The sequence below is a fragment of the Boleophthalmus pectinirostris genome, unplaced genomic scaffold (assembly GCF_026225935.1).
Source record: "Boleophthalmus pectinirostris isolate CB_2022bp ecotype Guang Dong unplaced genomic scaffold, ASM2622593v1 HiC_scaffold_6, whole genome shotgun sequence".
Lineage (NCBI taxonomy): Eukaryota > Metazoa > Chordata > Actinopteri > Gobiiformes > Gobiidae > Boleophthalmus > Boleophthalmus pectinirostris.
In genome coordinates, this window is record NW_026571447.1 from 18,829,418 (window position 1) to 18,855,172 (window position 25,755).

Consider the following 25,755-nt stretch of genomic DNA (forward strand, 5'->3'; position numbering starts at 1 on the left):
CAACAAATTAAATTGATAGCATACAAATTATTGTTATAAACATGAGCTTTCAAAGTTTTAAAGGGCCCATACTTCGCCATTTTCTGATCTATGTTATAATCTTGTTTCCATAAACATACCTGAAGTTGGGTTTGGTTGCATTCACACATGTTTAACTAACAAATCCTCTATATTTAAGTGGAGTTCAAACTGAAAACACTCTGTTCCACCATGTAATGTCATGTCATAAAACAGGAAGTGCTCTACTGTGTTTTTAAACCCCAAACACCTTCGGTTTAGTAGAATAATTTGGATGATCTCAGCCCTGGAATCGCCAACCTCTACTAACCAAAACTACTCCTTCATGACATCACAAGGTAGAACAGCATTTTCAGATTTGTAGAAGTAGATTAATAATAAAAGGAATACTCTGAAACAAAACATTAGGCTGAAAAGAATCCATTTTATGTAATATAGGACTTATAAACAAAGAATTTAGATGTAGCATTTTTAATCTTACCACTCCTAATAAAAACAACTACAGCTACTTTTCAGATTTTCTTTGATTAACACATATTCCCATCTCTTCTCTCCCACTTTCCCCTCTGCAGACCTGACCTGTAGGCGTGATGTTTTATACAGTGCAGCCACATGCATTCACACTGCAGCTCTCAGGGTGTCTCCTCACAGGTACAGCAGCACATGAATCTTCATTAGGAACCCAAATCGCTGAATAATTTACACCCAATCAATTTGAGACACATGCTAATTTAACATGCAGGTTTCCTCCTCAGAGTGAATACCTCTTGGAACACTTAAAACAGGGCTGGAAGACAGTCAGAATGTATTTCTAGAGAGGTTATATGGTCAGCATTATGGGGTGATGTGAATACTAATGTCACCATTTTACAATTATTGATGATTATTGATTCCAGCATTAATAGTGAAATGAGTGACTGAGATTAATAGATGAACATTCGTTATCTACGTAGTTTCTAAATGACAAATTAAATGAATGTGACCTAAAACTGTTAAATTGAAATTACTTATTTTTACAGATGCACTGGTGCATCTTTAGTATTGTCTGCTGATAGCCGATATCAACTGATACTAGGGCAGAGAACATATAAGAAAAAATATAAGGCATTTCCTTTAAACACAAACAGCATGAATGATAAAAGGTACGATAGAAAAAAAGTTTCCAAAAATATTTTGTGTTGTATGGTATTTATCATTTAAATTAGCTACAACAACTTCAAAAATATATTTTGAGGTGTTTTGTAGAAACAATGTTCAGTAAATCGTCTTACAAAGCAAAAAAAAAAAAAAAAAAAAAAAAGAATATCAGCATTATTGTTTTTTCTTATTTAATTATTGAGACCTGTTTCAAACACACCATATCTGATCAAGCAGTTCACATCAAAATAGTGCAATAGTCCCTGGGCTCATTCCTATATTAACACTACAGACACTTCAGGCTTTAGCGTTCCAGGTTTTCTATCATTTAAGATAATCAAATTGATTGCATTAAAAAAAAACAGCTTCAATGACTAGTAATTGAGGGTAGCAGGCAACATCTACAAGAAAATATATTCGGCCCCTAAGCACATACTTGTGAATTATGTATGCAACCAAATGACCTTTCATGATAATTGTGGTCCACTGTCCTTGGGCTCAGGCCTCTGAGTGGATGTTATGCAACTGGGATGACTACAGCCAGCTATATGTTACTTTCAAATGTCAAACGTGTCAAGGATAACACACGCAGATGAGTGGGGGGCTGCCATTGTTACAGCTTTTATGATTGTTGTGTATTGAAGGTGGATGAATCATGCATTTAGTTAAAACAGTTTGACGTACTTTTCAACAAAATAAATAGAAACAGAAATAGAAATATTCTATAGTACGATGATATGACAACATGTTTTCTCCACCCACCATGCTTTATGTATAAATTGTGAATTAAAAGAAACACCTTTCTGATTAAAATCAATATTTAGTCTAAATGCAAAATAATTATGATTTGCAAACTATTATGGGAAGTGCACCAGCCAATATAATGAAAAGCTGTTGATTACAATAACTCACATAATCCTTTCATTCTAATCCCACTGAGCAGGACATCCCTTTACCTGTCTGGGTCTCTCTCTTTCTGCACCTTTTAATTACCTAATAGAACTTCTAACCTTATACAAACTATACCCCTGACACCACTGTGCGCATCATCTTACACATTGTTGTATGAACTTTGACCCCTCTAACCACAGTCTGCACTATGAATAATAATAATGCCCATATCAATTACATATGTATTGCCTACACAATCTTCGAAAGAGCAGCCTTTGTGAACATCCTGTTTTACTATATTACCCTTTATTTAAAGTCAAATTTGAAAACATTCTTTTATATATGATGCAATAATGATTTTCATTGGCAAAAACAAAAACAAAAAAACATGAAATGAACCATTCCTCCATTTGGTATTTTAAAGATATTAAAGATTACATGATAAAGCAAAAATTTAGATAATTTCAAGAGAAGTTGACCTTTAATTTACCTCAAATATAAACCAGATGAGTGATGAAATAATGATGATATAGTATCTGGAGAAACGGTCTTTCAAGAACACTCGTCTTTCAAAGTAAATGGACTTAATTTATACTGTAGATAGATTATCAGATGATGCAACAATAAAATCTGTAGTAAGTGCACATCAGAACACACTGGAGGCTGAAATTCCCCCAGCGATGCCCATCAGCAGTTTGATGTTATGGATACTTTGATATGGAGCCGATGAGAGTCTCTAATACCTCTGAGTGCTGCCTTTGATAGTATGTGCTCCTGACAGGTCTGACAGGTGTGGGTCAGCCCTGCCTCTGCTCCACCACTGCCCCAACTTCACTATGAACTTCTCATGATCCTGGAAGCATTGCTGACCACACAGTACAATACAGATAGATTGTATTGCATTGTATACAGTAAAAAAAAAAAAGAAAAAAAGTCTTGTTTACACATGATTTCAGAAAATTTCTACTATTACTAATTAATAGGGAAGAAATAGAGTACTTCTACAACTGCCCATAACAATGTTTGAACAAATGGTTTGAACTATAAAAAAATAACTGTACCAACCAGAAGTATAACATGCAGCATTTCATTTGTACAGTGGGTTACTGTCTCACTAACAAAGGAACTCCTCTTTGTGTCAATCTCTGAATCGCACTCCCAGGCTGTTTTTTGACACCTCAATTTTCTTTTGCTGCAAACTAATTAGACCCATTTTATAAACACAACACTACAAGATACGCCACATTATTTCTCCCATGTTTGCCAGCACCTTCCATTAGAGTCAAAGACAAAACTTGTGCTGAAAACAATAGATAATAAGAGTTGTGTTATGTATTTGTCCTGCAGTCAAGTTTAGGTCTGGCAAAACTTCAAAACAGGGGTCATACCTGTTCTTCTGACAGTGTTTGGATTGATGCTGTGTGATCTGTGAGACAGGGCAGCGGGCACAATCATAGGGTATACTACTGTCCAGTTATTTCACACTGGGGCAAGTGTGATCATTTATGTAACAGTAACTGCACTTGTATTTCACTGCAACATCTTTATCCAAGTAGCCTTGCAAAGAGACAGGCTAATTGTCTTCTACTGAACATTATGAAAACAATAGTCCAATAAAGTTAGACTGAGTTACCAAATAAAGCAGTTTAATTACCATAATGATTTGAAGGAAACTATTATCAGTCATAGATTACTAGAGATCGAAAGATATGGTTTTTTTTTTTCATGGCCGATACCAATAGCTTAGAATCCAGAGCAACCAATGGCCGATAAACTCTGCCGATATTTTTAAGCTGATATGGCAGATTTTGATCTTTTTTGCCAAATTGTGCAATTTTAATTTCCAGCAAACTCACCTACAGTCTCTTTTTACCACAAACCTTCAAGAGGGCTATGTAGTCACATTTTGAGCAGTTATATATTTGCATTAAAGTGTTCAGTTAAAGCTTTGTATGTGCTTTTTAGGTTGCAGGCTAAAGATTTAAGGCTAATACCTGTGCAAACATCTCTATAGACCACACCAATTTTTGAAGATGTAAGTATTGTTCCTTCTCCAAATGACAACAATCTGGTATTAAACTTATTGTGTTTTAAATGATTGAGAGATATGCTATGGAACTTAAGATCAACTGTTATATCCTTAGAACTAAATTCACAGCTTATGTTTTTTTGGTTCGCCCTGTGATTTTAGACCAGTATACTTCGAATGAGATCTCTCAATAATCCACTGCCATATCTGCGCAGTGAGAGAATCAGGCTCTACTGCAGAAGCATATGATCAGCATGGAGGGGCAGAGGGCCAGCTCTGAGAGAGAGCTGACGGAAACACGACCAAGACATCAAATATGGATGTCTCAATTTGACAAACCAAGCAGACTGAAAATGAATATATGAATCCATAGTGTGGGCTTGTCTCTGCAATGGCCCGCTATATCACAGAGAAAGGAGAGTACTGGAGCAGCAAAGTGATTTTTGGGTTATATTTTATCATACAATAGAGTGTATAAATTTGTATCAAAATGAAAAATATCATCTTACAAAAAATTACCCTGTTACTCTGTTACTTCAGAGGTAACTTATATTCCAATAAATGGCTGTAAAAATGTCATTATCACAAGAAGCAGGATGAATGAAAGAACTACCATTAAAACACAAATTACTTTTACTAAGAAGCACATGTATTACTTTGGCAACCCTGAACAGACAGACTGCCCTGAAAGAGAAAATTAACTCTCTTCCTGCATGCTTCTTTTTGTAGCACCTGGGTTCATTATTGATTTTACTGTGGATAAAATGCCCCATTACAGGCTGTGGAAGAAACGTTATTCAGGACATTACTTAAAAGCCTTTACAAATTGCATAGAAAACAGTTACGCACCCTGAACTGAAATGTTCAAAGCAGAGTTAGCATGATACAATAGCATAAATGTACTCTTAATACTATGTTAATTATGTCACTGTCAGCATATTGTTAAGTGCTCAGATCCTGTTGTTGCTATAGACTGTGAAAGGTGTGTGGGGTGTTAAAGCTGGTGATGTGGAGCCCTCTCACCTTGCCAGTTTAATTTAGCGGCGAGCAGCCCTCTCACCACTTAATCAGCACAAGCAGACTGTAAACACATCACAGACTGCACCAGGCTGCTCCGAGCCCATCCTTTACAGGTCCCAGCAAACTACTCCATTTACACATGCAGCTCTCAGAAACAAGCATTAAGTTAGTTGCATACATGCATACATTTAACCAAGTAATGAAATAGTTTTAGCATTAACATTATCTAAGGAGGAAGAAAAAAGGCGCAAAAAAATAAAAATAATTCTTTGCAGTTAGTGGATGCCCATGGCTCTCCCAGCAATAGACTGTAAATATAAATGCATAGCAAACCTTCGCTCCATATAGGAAGTGTTCATATGCTCCACTAACTGCTTCCAATTGACTTTAGATGGAAAAGTTGTCACCCCTCTCTTTGTAACTGCTGCTGTGAGCCTTGTCATTTTTGTCTTAAAATGCCTGTATTAACCTGCTCTACATGATCTTGGTGTTTTATTTTTATTTTATTATATATTTTGTCTATAAATAAATTCCTGTTCTTAATATGGAACTCTGCTCAAAATTCACTTCCAACTGCTAGCCTCGTGAGCTTCATTTGACTGAAGCTTGAATACTATGGGTGACATCAAACTCCCTTAGTCTACTTCTTCATAGTCTATGATCCCAGCCAACTATGTGGTGAATGTGGACCAATGGTCACTAAAGTTGAGGACTAAACTCACACCACTACTTTAGGCAATTTAATTCATACATAGACTCATACATGCATACTTTATAAAGGCCAGAACCTACATCTTTTTTTTTGAGAAAAGCAAACCCACAAAAGAAAACCTTAAAATAAATCTATTGTGCTTTCAGATGGTCTTCACTCATAACATAGAACCCTAACACCCATATGCTGGCTTAGTGCAAATATAAGAAAAGTGCCATTACAAAAACAGGATTTGTGAAAGTATCTGGAAAAACTATTCACACTGAGTGAGATTAATGGTGAAAAGAAAGCTTAAGAGGACTATATGCATCTCATATAACACACAGCACAAAAGCGGTGGATTCTCATAATAGTTCATGAATGTCAAATGTTCTGCTCAGTTCTGCCCAATAGAGCTCAGAGCAGCTCTAATCTTACAGCCATATAGATATGAAAGAGCAACGGTAATATCAGTCCCTGTTTAGGTATGAATGGTGTTTCAAGTACATTTCCTCTCTGCACTGCAGTGTATTTCTGGACCTAATGTCTTTCAGAGCTAATGTCAATATTTTATAACTGCATCTTTGTTGCAACAAATGCTCAACATTTTAAACACTTAAAAGGAGAATAACAGTAAATAGCAAAAATATGTGCTTGGCAATGATAAGTGTCACAACACATTAAAGGTCCTATATTATGCAGAATTACTATTGTGAGTTTTAAGCCATGTTAGAATGTTGTTACCTCCTCAAAAACATACCTGGAGTTGTGTTTTGGTTCATACGTGTTTAACTAACCATTTATTATTAGTCCGTCTACAGCTCCAAAGCTCTAAATGCTCTGTGAGGTCATGAAGTTATAGTTTTCAAGTTAACAGCAAAATTTTACCTTTTGTTCAGTAGAGTTTAGCAATTCCAGGGCTGCTAAACAATTCAAGTGAAAGTATATGGGGTTTGAAAACCAAGTGGAGCACTATGAGGATCACCACAAAACATCACAAGGGGGAACAATGTTTTCTGTTTAAGAGAAGAACTCAGCCTAAATATTCAGGGTTTATGTGATAAACATGTGTGAATGAAACAAAAGTAGGTACGTTTGTGATGAGGAAACAACACAATAACATAGATCAGAATATGGCACGATATGGGCCCTTTCAATCACATCCATGTAATATAACCAACCACTCTAGTATGTCCATGAAATGTAGATAGATTTCTATGTCTTTGTTGGAGAATGTTTGTATCTATGAGACAAATGTGTTTCCAAGATACAAACCACACTGCTCTGGCATCACTACCCATTTAACTGTTAAATGATGCCTCATCTGCTCCTGTTGGCCCTTAACACAAATCCTCATTAGTGCCATTGTGCGATTCCACCATCTCACCTCCATTAAACTGACTATTGTTATTTAGTAATTGTTCTTGACCTGCCTTTCTTTAGTCTCCTCTCTTTGACGATAGTAGCGTGCGTATGCAACTATCATTCAGAGCACATCCACATTATCTAAGCCCCTCTACGCTTTGTGATGAGTCACAGCCCAACCTTAGGCTCTACGGCGCAGAGAGAGGGGAGATGTGATTTGAATTCAACAGCAGTCAGGCCGAGATGGAGGGGCAAGGACAGTTTACTTTGCACGAAATACATTTGTCACTATCTGTTTTGGCATGCTTTGCTAAAACAAAATTTTAAAAGTCTGTTTAATGTATGAATACAGAGACCATTTCAAGAGGTCGTTTCAAGAGATAAAGTCAAAACAGGCTTATAAATAATTACAATATATAGTAACTACTATAACTAATTATATCCCATTTTTTCCTTAATTTGATATAGTGGGTCCCAGATGCTTTTAGAACCATTTTAACTACTTTATCATAGTGGCTGTGCATGAAGAGCACTTTCCCCAAACCAACTGTAGATTTAAATCAAACTCCCCAGAGCAGAATGGATTTAGTGAAGCACATTGTTGGATGTGGAGCCTCCCAGGCCACTCCACTACACCACTTTCCTCACTACAAGAGGAAAGGAAACATGCCCTGTGTGGGAGAGTGAGGAGCACTAATGCTAACTTCGCCTGTCTTTGAACCCAGGGTAAAACGAGGCTTCCATCTTTCACTTTCTGATGTAATAAATATAAATGCATTATCAGGACAAATTGTGCAAAGCAGCTAAAGTAGGCGTTGGATAAATGTGTATAATGATTCGGCGAACAACGGCTTCTAGTTAGGAAGAACTATGCAGAAGATATTATATCTAGCTTGTTTATTTCAATATTTCATATGACAATTTGTCATCTGTAATGATTGTCTATTATTTCTTCATGTGGCTGTTTTTAATGTCTCATGGTGAACGTTGAGCCTTTTGCCCATGTTTTAACTACAAATGGCAAATAAACCTATACTAACAATACCTTCTAGTTAGGAAGAACTAGTTAGGAAGAACTTCTAGTTAAGAAGAACACATTAAACCTTAATATGTACTGAATTTAGCTTTCAGTTAAATTTGATGTTGTTATATTGTTCAGCATTTTTCAGCATTATTTTCCTGAACATGAACCTGAAACTTCCTCCAAACTGAATTCTGCTTTTGAGGATTGGTTGAAGACCTCTCAATCAAAAAACAAACCCACACACAATTGAGGATATAAGAAATGATGATACGAAATTAAAACTTGATTAACTGCACAACCCTAACCAAAACTGAAAACAGTAAAAGGCTCAAATTGTGAAAAAGTATCTGGATTAATTAGAGCACCACCAAAATGCAAATCACTGGCTCACCCAACTTGAACCTGCATGTGCAAAATTATTGAAACTGGCACTTCAGTGTAAACATCAATACTGTTTCCAAGACATTTCCACTATCAGCCATTTTAGTATTAGCAGTGAACTTAGCCCTTTTGGCAATCTCAGATCCTGGTCCAATTATCTTAAGTGCTCTAATGTTTGGACTACATTTTAAGAGCTAAAAAAGGAAAGTGTTCCGTTTTATTATTCAGCCTGTTTAGAGCCATGAGTAATGAAAGTTAACTTTTACTGTCCCGTCTGCTTCCCTCATAAATCAGAGCTGCCCTTCTCTGGGGGATATCTCTTATTGAACCAGTCGTGGTGCATTTAAGTTTAATAGAGCTTGGAGACCACTATATCTGATTCTCCAACTATACAAGGAGCTGTAAAGTCAAGGTCCAATTCAAGTCACATGACCAGCAAGTAGCACCATTTAGACAGGGCGGGATTAGAAATAAGAAGGGCAACTGAAAGCTCATTAGAAAAGATTTGTCAAATATGAAACATGCATATCAAACTAAATTCCCCAACTTATCTCCAAATGAATTCTGTGCGATGACTAATGAAAAAATATAAAATTAATGTGTTTTGGTCGATTTAGTGGCTAATCTTCTGAGCCACTGAAACTTGCAAACAACATTTTATCTCAATTATATGAGAAAAACACAGCTAAAAAATGCAGCTAGAGCTATATCCCATTTGATAGGATTGATGTTTGTTTCATAGTATCTGTCTCATAGCATTATGAAGTCTCTCTCTCTCTCTCTTTTTTTTTTTTTTCTTTTTTTTTTCATCTCATTCTACTTTCCAGACCCTGCTACATCTTTAGGTGTCAGTCACCATCTTGGTCTTTGGCAAAAAGAAGATTTTTACAGCCAAAAAACAAAAGCTGCCTAAGTCATCTTCTTGACAAGTAGTTTCTTTTTCTATTTTCCCCAAAACCTTAAAAAAAATGACTTGGCAATCACGCCAGGAGGCTAATGATATGAGAGGATTATAATAAATGAAAGCACTGTTTTCAAAAAAGAAAAGCCTTTTACAGACTTATCCTCATGGTTCTTCACTATGGGGACACGTTTGTATTCATTTAAATCAACTATTGTGGCTCTAGCATCCTTATCAAGCACTGACAGTTTGTAGATATTGCCGATGGGACAGATGTACTAGTATTATTATGATCTAGCAGGGATTTTAATCATCGATGTCTCTTTTAATATGTCACACTTTCTGAACATTTCCGAATGAGACAGCATAAACGCTTCCCGTCAGATAAGGCTCAGCTCAAAGCATATTCATCAAAATAAGCAAAAGTCCTCGTGACAATAAACCCCAGCACTGCACTTTTCCACAATCACAAAAACGTCACAGCAGTCAGCAAATTGAGTTGACGCGGCAACAACGGGAGATAGCAAAAACATATCTGCCCCCATGCTGACTTTCCCATTTGAAGCTGTTTATTAATACGTTTCTCTACAATCTATGTTACATAAAACACAGAGTGATTTGGGCCAAAAAAAGTGATTAAAACATGCGCGATGAAGGGGCATCTTCTCTGTGTGGTGTTTCCCCTGCAGCAAATCACTGTGCTTACAACAAACACATTATGGTCTGTAGTGAGACTGGTGGACAAATCTGTTTGCATGACATAATTGATACCCTCTGGGACAGGAGGCAACAACAAGGACAAAACAAAGATGTGTTTTCAGCAGCTTTTGTAATAGTGGATAATGTAAAAACAAAACTAAATTCCTAGTAGGTGACCCGTGATGGTAAAACTGCAGGATACAATGGTGAATATTAGCTAACTGAACAACCTCATTATAAAATTACACAAGGTACTGCAATGTAAACTATTATTGAACTTTGATTTATGTAATTGAGGAAAACAAGTAAAGACAACTTACATCCTAAGGGGGAAAGATTGTATGGACACTAGCCTAGCACTTTGCTTTCATGCCTTGTGAGTGCTGCTCTGGGAAACAGAGATAAACCAGTTTCAAAATAGCTTATAGGTTTTATGCCAGTTTATATCGATGTATTGATGTACTGTTACACACCATAGATTGTATATATAAATGGACATAGCTAATCCGCTAGTTACCGTGTTCTAAATAGGAAGTGAGCATGGGTGTACTTCTGGCTCCATTTACTCTGTTTCCAATGGACGTTACATTGAAAAATTGTCATCCCACTCTCTGTGGCTGCTGCAGTGAGCCTCGTCATTTTGTTCTTAAGATGTTCATATTAACCCACTCTACATGATCCTAGTGTTTTTATTTCACTATTTTATCCATAAATAAAATTCCTATTCCTTATATGGAGCTTGGTTCCACATTCCCCCCTATAACCGCCAGCATTGTGAGCTTCATTTGACTGGACCCGAACACTATGGGTGACGTCACACTCCCTTAGTCCACTTCTTTATACAGTCTATGGTACATGCCTAAAAAGATATTTTAGAACATTTTCAATTTTCTTTCTGTTTATGTCGAGGCTCTTGGCCAAAAGACTACTACTACTTTAAGTAGAGTACTACTACTTAAAGTAGAAAGTACAAATTAGAGGTAAAACCAAAAGGGCACCTAAAGCACGTGTTCTAATAGCTGTAGCGTTGCAATGGTCATGTTTATGTTTTGTCCTCTATGCAGAGCAGCCTTTACCCTTTGGATCACATTGAAAAGTGCTGCGGCACCCGTGCTTCCAACACGAGTAATGAAATAAAGCGTTCATTTGCCTCTTCTTGTGCGTTCACCCCGGGTCAGTGCTCTCCCGTGGGTACCAGCTGCTGCCAGAACACAAGATTCACCCAGAAAAAGAAAGGGATGAGAAGATGGAGGAAGAAAAGATCAAAGGTGAAGGTGGATTCCAAGTACTGATTATTCAATGTGTGCTGTGAACGAAGGTGTTCCAGCACTGCAGGCCAGCGATATAAAATGAAATTATTAATCTTACTGGGTTGGGCTATCTGGGGACGTATTTTTTTTACATCATTCTTCACTGTTTATCTAATCTAGGGTGCAATTTTCTGTACACAAACACCAGTATGAAGAAAAGTGAAATGGTTTAAGAATGAAACCAGTTCCTTGATATCCTGGACTCTATCTTGATTTGGAAACTGAAAGTCAACCACATTTATTTTAGCCTTGTTTTACAGCCCCTTAAGGAATGTGATTTCTACTATAAACCATGTCAAATATAATTCAGTTAAAGATGAGACTAACTAGAGGATATCCTAACAACTACAGATCTTAAGCAGACAGTCATATTCTCACATGCATTCACTTATTTTGTCATATTTAGTCAACAGTCCCCCTGAAGTATGATATAAAGCATGAATATGAAGACACACAAACCCATCACTAGACCAGTACACTGGATTCACTACAGCCATACTTAGAGACAAAAGCCTAACTGCACTGATCCGATACTGGTATCAGATATCGGTGTCAATACTGAAAAATTAGCTGGGTCAGATATTGGTTTCCAAATATCGGTTCAGTCGATATCCTGATTGGACAAATAATTCAAGGTAATAAGTCTATTTGCTGGTTGTATTTGGCCCAGAAAGTCTCATAATGTTTGAACTTTTATTTGTAGAGTTTTTTTCTGTGGTTACTTGAAATCAATAACAGCTACATTTAGATTAGTTTTGTCTTATTTCATTTTAGTTTAAAGGAAATAAATGCTCTTATCAGTTCCTGCAATGATCTTTGCACTGTATCGAAACTGGTATCAGAATTAAAAAAGCTGGATCGGTGCATCTCTAAACCTAACCTCTCTGCCACCTCGTCCCCTGCATGTCACATTACTGATGATACATTACTGATCTACGATAAGAGCAGAAAAAAGATTACATGTATCACAAGTACACAAGAGATAAATGTGAAATGTTGTGTACGTTATATGTTTAGTAGTTATGTCATCAAATATACAGGCCTCATCAAATGTTTATATCATTTGCTGTTCCCACTCTTTATATCTCTCATCTAGCCACAACTGATAAAAAAATACTAATCTAATGGAGAAAGCCACACACCAACTGGCTGCACATTGCTTCATGGATTATCAGAGCAAAGTGGAAAAGGGATCAAAAATACAGTGAGTCAGAACTGATGATTTGAAAGCTTTTTGAATGACGAGAGAATACAAGAAGAAGAAGAAGAAGAAAAAAAACTCCTCCACGCTTATAATTGTGGAGGAACAATCCAATTTTGAGGAGTGGCGTGGCTATAGGCTTTCTACCCCCAGCAATGGTGAAAGCTGCTCTTTGAAGTTGGAAACGGAGCAGGGAATGTAATCTGGGCAAATATAGTTCTAAATAAGGCACCATCAAAATTTCATTAGCTGCTGCCGATGGCCCGGAGGCTCACTTTCACCAATTTTGCCAGGTGACATTCAACCTCTATGCATTGATCTGATATGAGAGGCAATGCAATGGGACTGGAGCAGGAATACTGGACATGTGTGATGTAATGTTACTGTAATATTGCAATAGGAACCCAGATCAGATATGAGCAAGTAATCAAAGATGATGACTATATAAGCCTCAGGGCAGAGACGTCTATCACATTCCACGGCTAAATTATGATTATTTTCACTGGGTTTGATGTAGGTGGCATAGTCTACTCCAAAAAGTGGTTCAGGATTTCAGATTATTTAGGCATGGCAATAACTGTGGTAATTTTTAAAGATAAACTGATATTTCAAATGATCCCTAATTATTAACTTATTTTAATCTGGCTGTCACATGTACTTTTAGATGTTATTTATGCAAAGCTGTTCTGTAGTTACTTGAGATGAATAACAGCTACATAAGACATAACTGAGCCAAATGTGTTATTTTATTTTTATTTAAAGTAAATACATACAGTTTTCAGTCTCTGCACTGGAATTGGTTAATAGTGGGTATCGACAGATACTTAAAGTTATAGTACCGGAATTGAAAAAGCTGCATCAGTGCATCCCTACTTAATGTATTAGACAATGCAAATGAACATAAATGAAAGATTTCACTGTTGTTTTTGCTTCATGGTGTTAGTTATTGTTGAACCATGAGGTTTCTTCTCACAAGAATTGTTGCAATAAAATTTAATGCTGTGACATCCAGAGTGGTTATAGCTACTGACATCAATTGATGACTATTCTGAGCTAAAGTCCAAGGTCAAAAGCTCTCTAACCTGGCTTCTGTCAATCAGAAGAAGGTCACACCTGAACACAAAGGTTCAGATCATAAGACCTGGGCAGAAACAACAGAGCATTTTGTAGATTTATAGACTTTACAGGAGAAGGACAGCAGAGGTGTGATGAGACAGTCTATCAGAATGACTGACAGCTGTTGGGCCCCAGAACCATGGGGGTGGAAGGTGTAATAACAAACCATCAAACTACAGTAAAAAGTGTCACCTTTGCTGTAATGGTTGAAGGGTTGAAAGTTACTCTGCGAGCACTGGCAAGCTCTATTATCATTTTAATGAATGATGAAATGTCCCATAGGGTTGTGAATGAATATGCACTTTATATTCTGAAGGCACTTGGAGTAAGGTTTTCAAAAATACTAAATATTCTGTATTAGGAGTGTTTAAAAATATCTAACTATATATACATTTGGTGATACAGTATCATTATTGTGGGCTGCTGTATCGATGTAACACCAAGAGTATTTTTTGGCATATTTCAGTATTTTTTTTGTGATGCCACTTATTTACACTTTACTTTAAATATTCATTACTTTGATGATTAAAACTGATGCATTTCATATTATCTTTGCTGAAGAAGTGGTTTATTAAAGAAATATTATATAATGTTAGGGCTCCAGGATAAGTTAAACATGACCATTTCTTCATATTAATCACCACAGTAAATGGTATGGTCACTGCAAAATAAGCATCATGGAAGCACATAGATGCACAATGTATTTTTCAGATATGGTACACATTGTAATCACATTTGTAATCACATGCTGGCAAATTCTACAAATACTGGCCTGTGTGGATAATTACATAAGCTACTGTAACACTAATTCTGAACCTAAAAATAACAACATTTGATTATTTCATTATTATTTGATCAAACTAATAAAAACAAAAACAAAAAAACAGTATATACTTTTTTCAAGAGTATTTTTTAGAATGGTGTCATGTGTAACCAAAGTGTACTATTGTATGTTGGTTAACCACAGAAAGGTAAGGTTACATACTACGTCTACTTAAAATATAAATGAATTTCAAGTAAAGATCAAGTGTCTGAAACAAAAACAAAAAAATACATAAAGGAAAAACATTGAGATAGCTAGGAAATATATAGGATTTATTATTAAGCATAACTATTTCACATCAGTGTGAAAGCAGAGCATCACTGAATAGCTCTTGTTCTCATTTAAACCCCTGCTACTGAACAACCCCCCATTTCAATGAGAGCATTCTTATTTCTAAACAACAACTGACATTAAAACTCCCTATAAATGTCCCTGAAAAGACCATGGCTGGCTCTTTCAATGTTGTTCCATCAAACCACAACACACATCAATCTGCTAATGCTAAGAGTACACTCAAAACCAACCAAGGCTATGTGTTTCAGGAAGAACAATAAATCCAGTGTTGTCATGGTGAACCGTTTGTCCTCCTGATGATGACAAGAAGAGGCTATAAAACATGAAGCATAGGGTTTGATATTGATCATGTACTGGACTTATCACAACTCAGAGCCCACCTACTTTTAAATAGAAGTGTAGTTCGTTCAAGCGGATGCATTGTTTGATTATGTGGAAAAACAGAGGATTTGATCATTACTGACTCTTTTAAATGTCCCCTAAAATCAATGCCAAGGTTTACTCACTCAATTACTTCTGCTCTACTGAACATGACAAAAACAATTACCCAGCTTTTCTGTCCTTGTGTCTTTGTGAGGGGATAAACAGAAAAAAGATATCATTTTACTTGCAAATGACCTAAAACTATTTGGACCAATTTGTGGTTGTACCTGATTTTTTCCATGTTCTTAGTTTGCTACAGTATATACATGTTGTATTATGCTCTTAATGATACAATTAATGATACCACTATGAACTGTCTGCATCTAATTATAAAACATTATATCCTTTAAGAATCAGGAAGTGCATTGTTAACATGCTAGTTGTTGTTAGCATTACAGTGGTCCCTCATTTATCCTGGGGTTACGTTCTAAAAATAACCTGCAATAGGTGAAACTTTATATTTTACAATTATTATATCAGTTTTAAGGCTGTAAAACCCCTCACCACAAACTTTATACACTTTTCTGACACAGGACAGGTAACCCTTTTCGCATCCTTCATAAAACTTATAGCTGCTGTTGTCCTTTTGTTATTTTCTTCCTTATTTATGCAACGAACCAAAGGATCATTTATTCCGTAATGGAGCCCTACAGCGCAGAGTTCTGCACGGGCTCATTTTTGGAGACCCGCACCCACGCAGTACAGCACCACACCCGCCCGTCAAACCGAGATTATATCAAACTTTTGATCTACATATGCCACAGACTGAACCAAGAATAAACCAGGACTAACCCAGGACTAACCTAGGACTGATTCAAGGACTGAAGAGGAGGACTAAACCAGGATTGAACTAGGACTAAAACAAGACTAAAACAACAGTAAACCAGGACTAAACCAGGACTAAACCAGAACTGAACCAGGACTCGCTGTCGGCACCTGCTTCAAGGTGACCACAGGAGAAAGGACCGGCTCAACTCCGCACCTCAAAAAAGGTAAGAGAGGCCATAGCCTGATCGTGCTTTACGGACACCCTGCTGTGCGGGCTTGCAGTTCTCTCTCTTAAGTCCTGGTTTTAGCAACTATTTGCCCGTACCCGCCCCGGTGCAAGACTCTGCTACAGCGCGTAACTTCTATCTTCCTTCAGCATATCCAGAAGTCCAACTTTTTCTGTGATGGTTTGCATCTTCCTATTCCTTTTGGGTGCGACCACAGGAGTCTTTGTCAGAACAGAACATTTCATCGATATTGTGGGTTTTGTCAGGGAGAAAACTTGCAAACATACAGCACTTCAGAATCACACTGCTAGAGATCGAACATTGAACATGTAAATTTGGCATCTGAACGCATTCTGTACTGTTCAGGAAACAGGAGTCCCTTAGCCAATCAGGACGCAGGGGGAGGAATGCAATATGCGTTCAGACACTGTAAAAAAAAAAAAGGCATGCAAATTATTATTATTATGATTATTATTATTATTGTTATTATATTACGGTATTACCATTTGTAGACATGTGTATGTATGTATGTAAAAAAAGTAATTAGTTCGTGTCTATAATGAGACATAGAAGTTCATAATTCAACCTTCTACAGCTCACATTTCTATCATACTACAGAAAATTTTATATGTTTTATTGTGACAGGCCTACGTATGTTTGTCATTTAAATATTCTCAAAATTCCAGAAATTTGATGGTGTGCATGTAAACAAAGTTAGTGACTATATATCCTCTTCAAACATTAATTTATCACTAAGTCTTCTTCACAGTCCTCTGGCTTCAAAACTGTTCCTGTCACTTCCTTTGGGCTGGGCGTGCCACAGTGAGCAGTGCTACTGATCAGAATGCTGCTTCTGTCTGCACTGTTTAAGTGAGCTGCAGAGGTGGAGACTCACCGCGACAGTGAGCCAGCCTCACTCATTATATCCACATTGTTCCAACAGACTTATACAGGGCCAAGTGTGCCAAGGTGTTCCATGCACTGGGAGAATATGGATTAAGTGAGCTTTACGCTGTGTTATAATGCTGTTACCTCCTCAAAAACATATCTGAGATTGTGTTTTGTTTCATTCACACACTCCACCTTGTCATGTCATGTAGTGGTAGTTTTCAAGTTAACAACTACCTTTTACCTTTAGTTTAGTAGAGATAAACAATTCTAGGGCTGATATCATCCAAATGATCCTCATGAAGGTGTATGGATTAGAGCCCGGCCGATATATCGGCCGATATGGGCACCTGGAAACATATCGGCTATCGGCCGACATGTTTGCTGATATGGGCCGATATTTCAGGTGGGCATGTTAAACGTCGTTATAAAGCTTAGTCTCTCTACATTATGTTCACTTAATCCAATTTAGAGTAACATGGAAATATGTCGACTTTGAAGCTAGTTTTGGTTATTTGTTATTAGTTACTTGGTGATTAGCTGCTGTAGCTCCCACACATAAACAGGTTGTTTTCTCTTCTATTGGCATATTGTAAAGTGACTATATTGGCCGTATATTTGTTACTGGACCAGCATTGGTATGTAAATGAACTGTGAATAGAGGTGTGAATGACATTTATTAATATAATTAATTACCGCACTGCACACGCATTTACGACTAAAGGCTCTTAGCGGTAGTTTCTTTACTAGCAAGTAGTGATGGGTCGGTCGCAAACGAAACAACTCTTAGAGCCGGCTTTTTGAAGTGAACGACGGGAGCCTGATTCTTATTGGGAGCTGTGTTTTCTCTTTCTCTCACTTTGTTTCTCTTGACACCACGTGCAGACTCTTGGTAGTTTGACAACAGCAGCGCCTCAAAACTAAACTTTCAAAAATCTGCGTGTGCGTAGGATAGAAAAAAGTTTTGCTTTGTGCAGATAATACAGTATGTATGACTGAAAACCTTGGTGCTTTCACCATGACAGTGTGTGTCCACTGACTGAAACAAATAATCTAACATCTCAGTCTTTTACCCAGTGAGCATATTGTAAGAATTCCCCACAAGGTCGACCCAAGGGTAGTCCATATAGTTTAAGTGGAGGGGCAGCCTGCTCCCTGATGTGCTCAGCAGGCCTTTGTAAGGGGTTAACAGATCCCAGCAGGCTCCCCACTCCCCAGACGCTTCCTTCACCCACTGCATACATAAATAATCAAGTCTACAGCCCCTTGATGACGATCAACACCTCCCAGCTACCCATACTCCGATATCCAATTACTGTGTATGGAGGTCACTGAGCGGGGGGTCAATGTCAGAGCTGGTATTTAGTTGAAAGTGTAATTACTGATGTCATTAAAAGCTTACGCGCCCCAATGAGGATGTGAGGTATTGATCGGAGTATGGATGGAGCAAAGGGGCAACTATCTGGACACTGTGTCATCATGTAACGAGTGTACGCCAAGGACGAACAGCAAAGATCAAGACCAAAGGAAGTGGACTGCCAATCATGTTGTCTGTTGTTTGTAAAGGTTGTCTGTGTTAGCTTTGGAGGAACTATCAGCCTGAGGAGAGAGCTTTGTGCCAGGCTTGAAAGAAAAATGGACATGTGATCTTTCTTCTGGCTGCTCACAAATTATGAACGCTTAACCTGCTTGGATTGATAACTAAAGAGGACATACTAGAATACTTTAAAAAGAGTTTAAGATATTGAATAAGGAACATGGTTATAATGTGGTTGTGTTACTTTCAAGAGTTATATTTCAAGTCAATAATTCTGCATTGTTGCAGTACCCTGAAAATTCCCCATACCTCCCATATCCGCTCAGTGCTCTGTGCTTACTTTTGATCATTCAAAGAAAAATCAGAGACTGGGTGATACACGTAGGGTTCTAATATCATGTGCCCATTATTCAACGATTAAATCAACTAAATTATTAAATCCACTGCTTGCTACTGTGAATTGTCCCTATGCAGACACAACGCCTATCAGGTGAAGTGGAATTTTGAACAGCAAGTCACACACATCTGTATTTTAAAGTTGACATCGCCATAATCACAACAAAGAGCTGAGAAGTCCTCCTATGGATAGCTACCGATCATGCTGCATTTGAAACAACACTGCCAAATTCTGTGTATCACAGATTAAGAAAATAAAACTAGACAATGAAGTAAGAATGAAGCCGGTAGTGGTGAAAACGGGGGTTGATCTGCAATATGAAGTCTTGAAAATTACTTAAAAGTGGTTAAAGATTGCCTAAACATGGACAAATGGTAAATGGTCACAATATATAGCTTTTCCACCTTCAAGGCAATCAAAATACAAGTTTGATAAAGTAAATGAGACGTGGAAACAACTATAACATGGTGAATAGCTTTGAAGAGTCTATTTTGCATAATAGGAAAGCTTAATGTCAACATTAAGCTTTCCTATTCAAATGTCAATAAGATAGAAAGTCTGAATAAATGTTGATTGTTTCAACATGCAGCTTACATTCTAAGAAAAGTGAAGAAAGTAGTAGAAGGTAAGTGTAGTGCTACTGTGTTGCCTGCCTGTTTCCAAATCATTGTGAGTTTATGGTGCTCTAGTTACATTATAATGAGCACAAACAATCCCAGCACACTCAGCTTATTCACAATACAACAGTCAGGAGCGTCACGGATTTATTAGCCATGTCCTGTTCCTCATTTCATCCAGATCAAATGTACCCCACTTCCTTAATATGATTGAATGCTCACGGTTTAATACAGGACTTTTAATTATGCTCTTCCATTTGTATGCACTCAGATATCTCGAGGCAACCCAAGGGAAAAGCCAATATGAAAAACCAACAGATGAAGAAGCCACAACAACCACACAAAGTAATTTTCAGCAAATACATGCTGGGCGTTTTATGTTTGGTTCAGCAGTTCAGTGGTGGAAAAATGCCTTGTTTTATATTCAGCAGAAAAAGGAGATTGGAGTCTTTGAATGTGGAGATGGCACCTTATTACAGAAGGTTTGAGCGTATCCATGTCACAGTGGCGGTGCTGACGCAGCCCCCAGAAGACTGAGGGAGGAATGCTAGGATTTAATCATGTTCTCAGCAACTGCCCATATGATCACACAAGAGCCATATAATACAGAGGGAGAGAGACAAAGAGACAGGTGGATGAATACGGACCAGTGACAGACCTCACTGTTCATCTTCTGTCTAAGGCTTCATCTATGCCAGATCAGAGCATCTTTCAGGTTCAAGTTTCACTTTTATTCTTATAAAATACATAAAAACTAGATGTGTCAATATGAGCAGTGCATTTCCAATTTCCACAAACTACCATGACAAAATATTAACTTAATCGGGGTGAGCTATATGTCAAAAAAAGGTTGATTTTCTTGTAGCCAGTTATCATGATTCATGCATACTCAGTATTAGAGCCCGACCGATATATCGGCTGGCCGATATGAGCACCTGGAGGCATATCGGCTATCGGCCAATATGCTTGCTGATAGGGGCCGAAATTTCACGTGGGCATGTTATACCTCGTTATAAATCTTAGACTCTCTACATTATGTTCATTTAATCCAATTTACAGACAGATAAATGTCCAGATATGTGGCTCTGCGTCAGTATTTATCTGCGGAGTCATTTGTCTGTGTGTGTCCGTACTGTCCCTGAACACACCCCCAGAGTCACGTGCATTTGTTTACACCCGCTGACATAGATCCATGTGCGTAACACTGAGATTATATTCTTTTTACGGACAATCGGTTTGACTCTGGATTAAAAGGACTTTTATTAGTGCAGACTTGCGATGTGAGGAGGAGCCTCTGTGAGCGGTGAGTGTTGATAATATGTCGACTTCGAAGCTAGCCGATTAGTTAGCGATTAGCTGTTGTAGCTCTCACACATAAACAGGCTGTTTTCTATTGGCCTATTGTAAAGTGACTATTTTGGCAGTATATTTGTTACTGGACCTGCATTGATATGTAAATGAGCTGTGAATAGACGTGTGAATGATGAAATTTGCGCATATAATTAATTACCGCGGCGCGCAGCATTTACGGCTAAAGGCTAATAGCGATTGTTTATTTACTCGCTAGCAGTGATGGGTCGGTCGCGAACGAAGAGCTCTTAGAGCCGGCTCTTTGAAGCAAACGACGGGAGCCTGATCCTTATTGGTATTGGGAGTCGTGTTTTCTCTTTCTCTCATTTTTTTTCTCTTCACGTGGGGTCCAGACTCTTGGTAGTTTGACAGAGGCAGCGGCTAAAATCTAAACTTTCAAAAATATGCGTGTGCATAGAGTAAAAAAAAAAACGTGCATAAATATATTCAGCATAAAATAAATAAACCAGGACTAATCTTGGGGTCGAGAGAGGGAGAGAGATAGAGATCGAGTCCCGACACTCAGTCCTGGTTAAGTTCTGGTTTAGTCCTGTTTTACACATGGTTTAGATCTGTTTTAGTCCTGGTTTAGTCCTTTTTCAGTCCTGGTTTAGTCCTGGTTCAGTTCTGGTTTAGTCCTGCTTTAGACCTGCTTTAGTCCTATGACATATCATGTAAAGAGGCAGAATAACAATAAATGTTGCCTAAATAAACCCAGTTTAAAATCCACCAGAGCCAAACCTAAGTTGTTTTTTTTTAATAATTCAAGATTTACAGTGAATTTTTACATCACTAAATATATCGGTGATTATATCGGCAGCTTCAACTCCCATTATATCGGTATCATATCGGCCACAACAAAATCCATATCGGTCGGACTCTACTCAGTATATTGGTAAATCAGCGCATCTTCTTGACTTGAGAGTTCATACTACACTGTGATTGGCTAATTCCATCATCCTCATTCAGAGTCTTAGTGTAGCTGACCCAAAAGAGCAGGGGTGGGGAAAAGAGTTTGAGAGCAGCAGTACAGAAACACCAAATCACAATATGATGCAATGACCAAAAAAGCATATATACACATGAATGAGATGATGTGTATTTATCCTCATATCGTTCAGCTCTACTAAAATGTGCAAATATAGTAGAAACCTAATGGCTCCATTTATTTAAGATAAAGCTGAGGTCAAAATCAGTAATCTCCCATGTGCTTCCCATACTGCGAGTCCTGTTGCCACCAGTAAGGCCACCACTTACATCCCAATGGGCTTAAACTACAGATAACCATGTGCTATTTATTTGTGTGTGTGTGCATGGGGGAGGTATGTGTATGTGTGTGGTGAGGGTCACTGAGGCACAAGGTCAAGTTTGACAATAAAGGAATCTGCTGCATATAGATAAAACATAAAAAAAAAGGTATAGAACAGTGGTTTATTTGAGGTTTATGGATTGGGGATCAGTGTTACCCTGGCAACAACTAATCACAGGATGCATATGAGGAAAAGGTCAAGGTAAAAGATTTGGCAGCTTGAACAGCCTGTCCACAACACCATCTTTGTACAAGCAAACCATGCATTAACTTGCCTTATAGTTGTTTTGCCATTGTTTTAAAGTAGGCTATATGACAACAAATATAAAACAGTGGAAAATGTGATCTATCTTAATAGTGGCCTCTCCTATAGGTCTATACTGAGAATGAGCAAAACAGTGTCCTCAATATGCAGGTTAAGCACTGGCAATCCAGATCGTTTTTTAAACCAGGCTATACCTTCCTTAAAGTTTGTAATACATTTTACAATTATATTTAAAGCTTACTTCAGTTGCATATGTAAAAACATCAATGGGGCTTTAGAAGATTAAATGCAGATTCACCAACTTAAATATCTTGAAATGTTAAGCATTTAAAAAAATCCAAATTAAACAAAAAATTTAAGTTAAATACAAGATCAGCCTCTTACTGTCGTAGCACAATGTATGTCAACAGGGCTTGAATAAAATGTTTGAGGTATAAGGCTGATCTTGTATTTTAATGTTATTTGCTCGTCTGGAGAAGCACCATTGTAGCCACTGAAACAGTCACTCTACTTGTCTTAGTTAACATTTTAAGTTGTTTGAAATTATTTAAAATTGTATGTTTTATTTGATAGATATATTTTTTTACATGAAGGGTGTAAAAGTGTAGCCAGGTTGGCTCCACCTAGTGCCTCTGCTCAATTTCATTTCTCTCCAGCAACTAGGTTAGGAATCAAAATACACTAGATGGTTCGCAAAAACCCTGGAAGTGCAAGTTCGGGCACCAGTCAATCAGAGAAGAGCCATACATTCAGTGTTGTCAACGATTCCTGTGATCGAGGATTTAAAACCGGAATAAAGAGAATGTTTGGTGAATTTCATCAAGGGGAAAGACGTTATTGCCCTTCTTCCTACGGGATTTGGGAAAAGCTTAATATACCAGTTAGCCCTCTTAGCGGCGCATTACATACGTGACTACCAAATAGCAGCGATTGGTTAAATGATAAAAAGCACCCGCCTACCGTCGAGCAAACAAACTCTAACACTGCGAGGTCAGACGGTTTCTATGAAGTGAAACCGACTGATGAATCAGGCTAGTATGAGTGTGCTATAAGAAATAAATAATCTATAGGACTTTAGTAAAGCCTCATCTGGACCAAGAATATACAAGGACTGCACCAGTTCTTGTTTTGGTTAGGATACAACCAGAACAGAAATTTTATTGGGTTCCAAGCACAGATCAGTTGTGAAACACTGCATTCAACAGTTTGAGGACACTCTACTACAACTACAAAGATACCAAAATGCACTTTGAACTGAAAAACTTGTCTGATCTGGTAACCATTATTTACTAAAAAAACATTATAAACAGCTAAAGACTTGCTTGTTTTGAGTGTGTTAGCGAGACAAGATGAGAAGTGACATTGGACTGACCTTTTGGTGCTGAACATGTTGGCGGAATCTTCTGTCTCCTGCTTAGGGGCTACAGGGATCACAGTCTGAAGTCCACTTTTCAAACCTGTGTGAACAGACAGATGAGAAGGAAGAAGAGAGGGATGGAGAGAGAAGAGAGGAAAACATGAGATTTTCAGAATAACATTATTATTTTGTGACCACACTGACCTTAGCAACATGTATTAACTGTTCACAAGCACAAACAGCGAGAAGGAGGCAGGGCTGGGAGCAGCAGGAGGTGATGAGGAGAGAGCTGCTGTGGTAACATAACAATGACAGACTCACAGTATGGCTCAGGTTTAAATAATTACAGAAAGCAGTTTGTTGTTATAATCTTTGGCTCAAAAGCCATCCGAGTCTAAATCTTCTGGATATTACTCATACATGCCAAATATCTATAAAAAATTAATATTCATATGCATTATTGTGTTGCTGCAGTATAGGTCTACTCTATTTAAATCACTCAACCTTAATATGTATTTGTAAAATATGAAATTCCCTAAAACATGATTAGCTAATCAACATTTCATGGATACAAGAGACAAATCAGTGTTTACCCAGAGTTAACTTAATTAATGCTGACATGCAAGCGAATAATAACTCAATTAAAATGCAATTAAAACTGGACAGTATATTTGCTTGTGTTGGCAAACAAGGCACATGAATGTTATTAAGCAACACTATGAGAATTTAATCTCAAACCTGTTTCACTGTGTTATCTAATATCAGCAAGTTAACCTTTACATAAGCAAGCAAAGGCTATCAGAGACCACAGGTGAAAGAAGATAGGCTTTAATAATTTATGCAAAGGCCTACCTATGCTTCACTTCTTAACATCTACTAGTGGTAACAAGACAAAAAAAAAAAAAAAATAGGGCGATAAGGAAAATACCTTATTTCAGAGCTTGACCTTACTCTTTATTTATCAGAAGACTACATTAATTGATAGTAAAACTGAGCAGTGACAAGTGGAAGAGCTGATGTATAAAGGTGAACAAAGGGCTGTGACAGTGGAAACATGTGATAATTCATTGGGTGACACTAAAGCGGGATGTAGTCACTTCCGTAATAGATCCGAGCAGAGTAGGAGCCAACAGGTAAACAAGTAGACACAACACAGGCTGGCCTTAAGGGGTGGTGACTAAAGAGGATTATATTCAAAGCAATGGCAACATAGACTTGACAGTATACAGTGTTGTAATTATCATTAGTAAGAAATATGAAATAATATTTCTAAATTTGAATTACCAGGTTTAACTTGTTATTTCTCATTAAGGGTCCGTTCCCACTTGGTCTGAGTCCTCATAGACTTGGTATAACTCTGTTATGTCATGGCATAGTCTTAGTTTTGTTCCAGGTCTAATCCCTGTTTTTATAAGGTTTGTGAGAAGTGTGAACGCACCCTTAGCCTTGGTCAGACTATAGACCTCTGTTAAGTCCATCCATCCATCCATTTTCTTCCGCTTATCCGGGGCTGGGTCGCGGGGGCAGCAGTCTAAGCAGGGACTCCCAGACTTCCTTCACCCCAGACTCTGTTAAGTCTTGGATTCATAATGGAATAATTTCAGTCTGAACTTCCACAATACATTATAATAAAATACGGCTCTCTCAACCTTAATTTCCTATCTGATAGGGAAAGTACACTTCTGTAGCAAGGACAGCTCCAGCTCTCTTCTTGTTG

At 37.6% G+C, this 25,755-nt stretch overlaps 1 protein-coding gene across 5 annotated transcripts in view; it reads right to left on the reverse strand.

Moving 5' to 3' along the window:
• The window catches only part of oxr1a (oxidation resistance 1a), a 141,085-nt gene that overhangs the window by 102,584 nt on the left and 12,746 nt on the right, over nucleotides 1-25,755 (reverse strand). For all 5 annotated transcript variants that reach the window (XM_055163400.1, XM_055163401.1, XM_055163405.1 and 2 more), the window contains exon 2: nucleotides 24,054-24,138. In XM_055163400.1, the coding sequence (XP_055019375.1) occupies nucleotides 24,054-24,070 (17 nt within the window). In that variant the 5' untranslated portion in view covers nucleotides 24,071-24,138. The remainder of the gene's footprint in view (nucleotides 1-24,053; nucleotides 24,139-25,755) is intronic.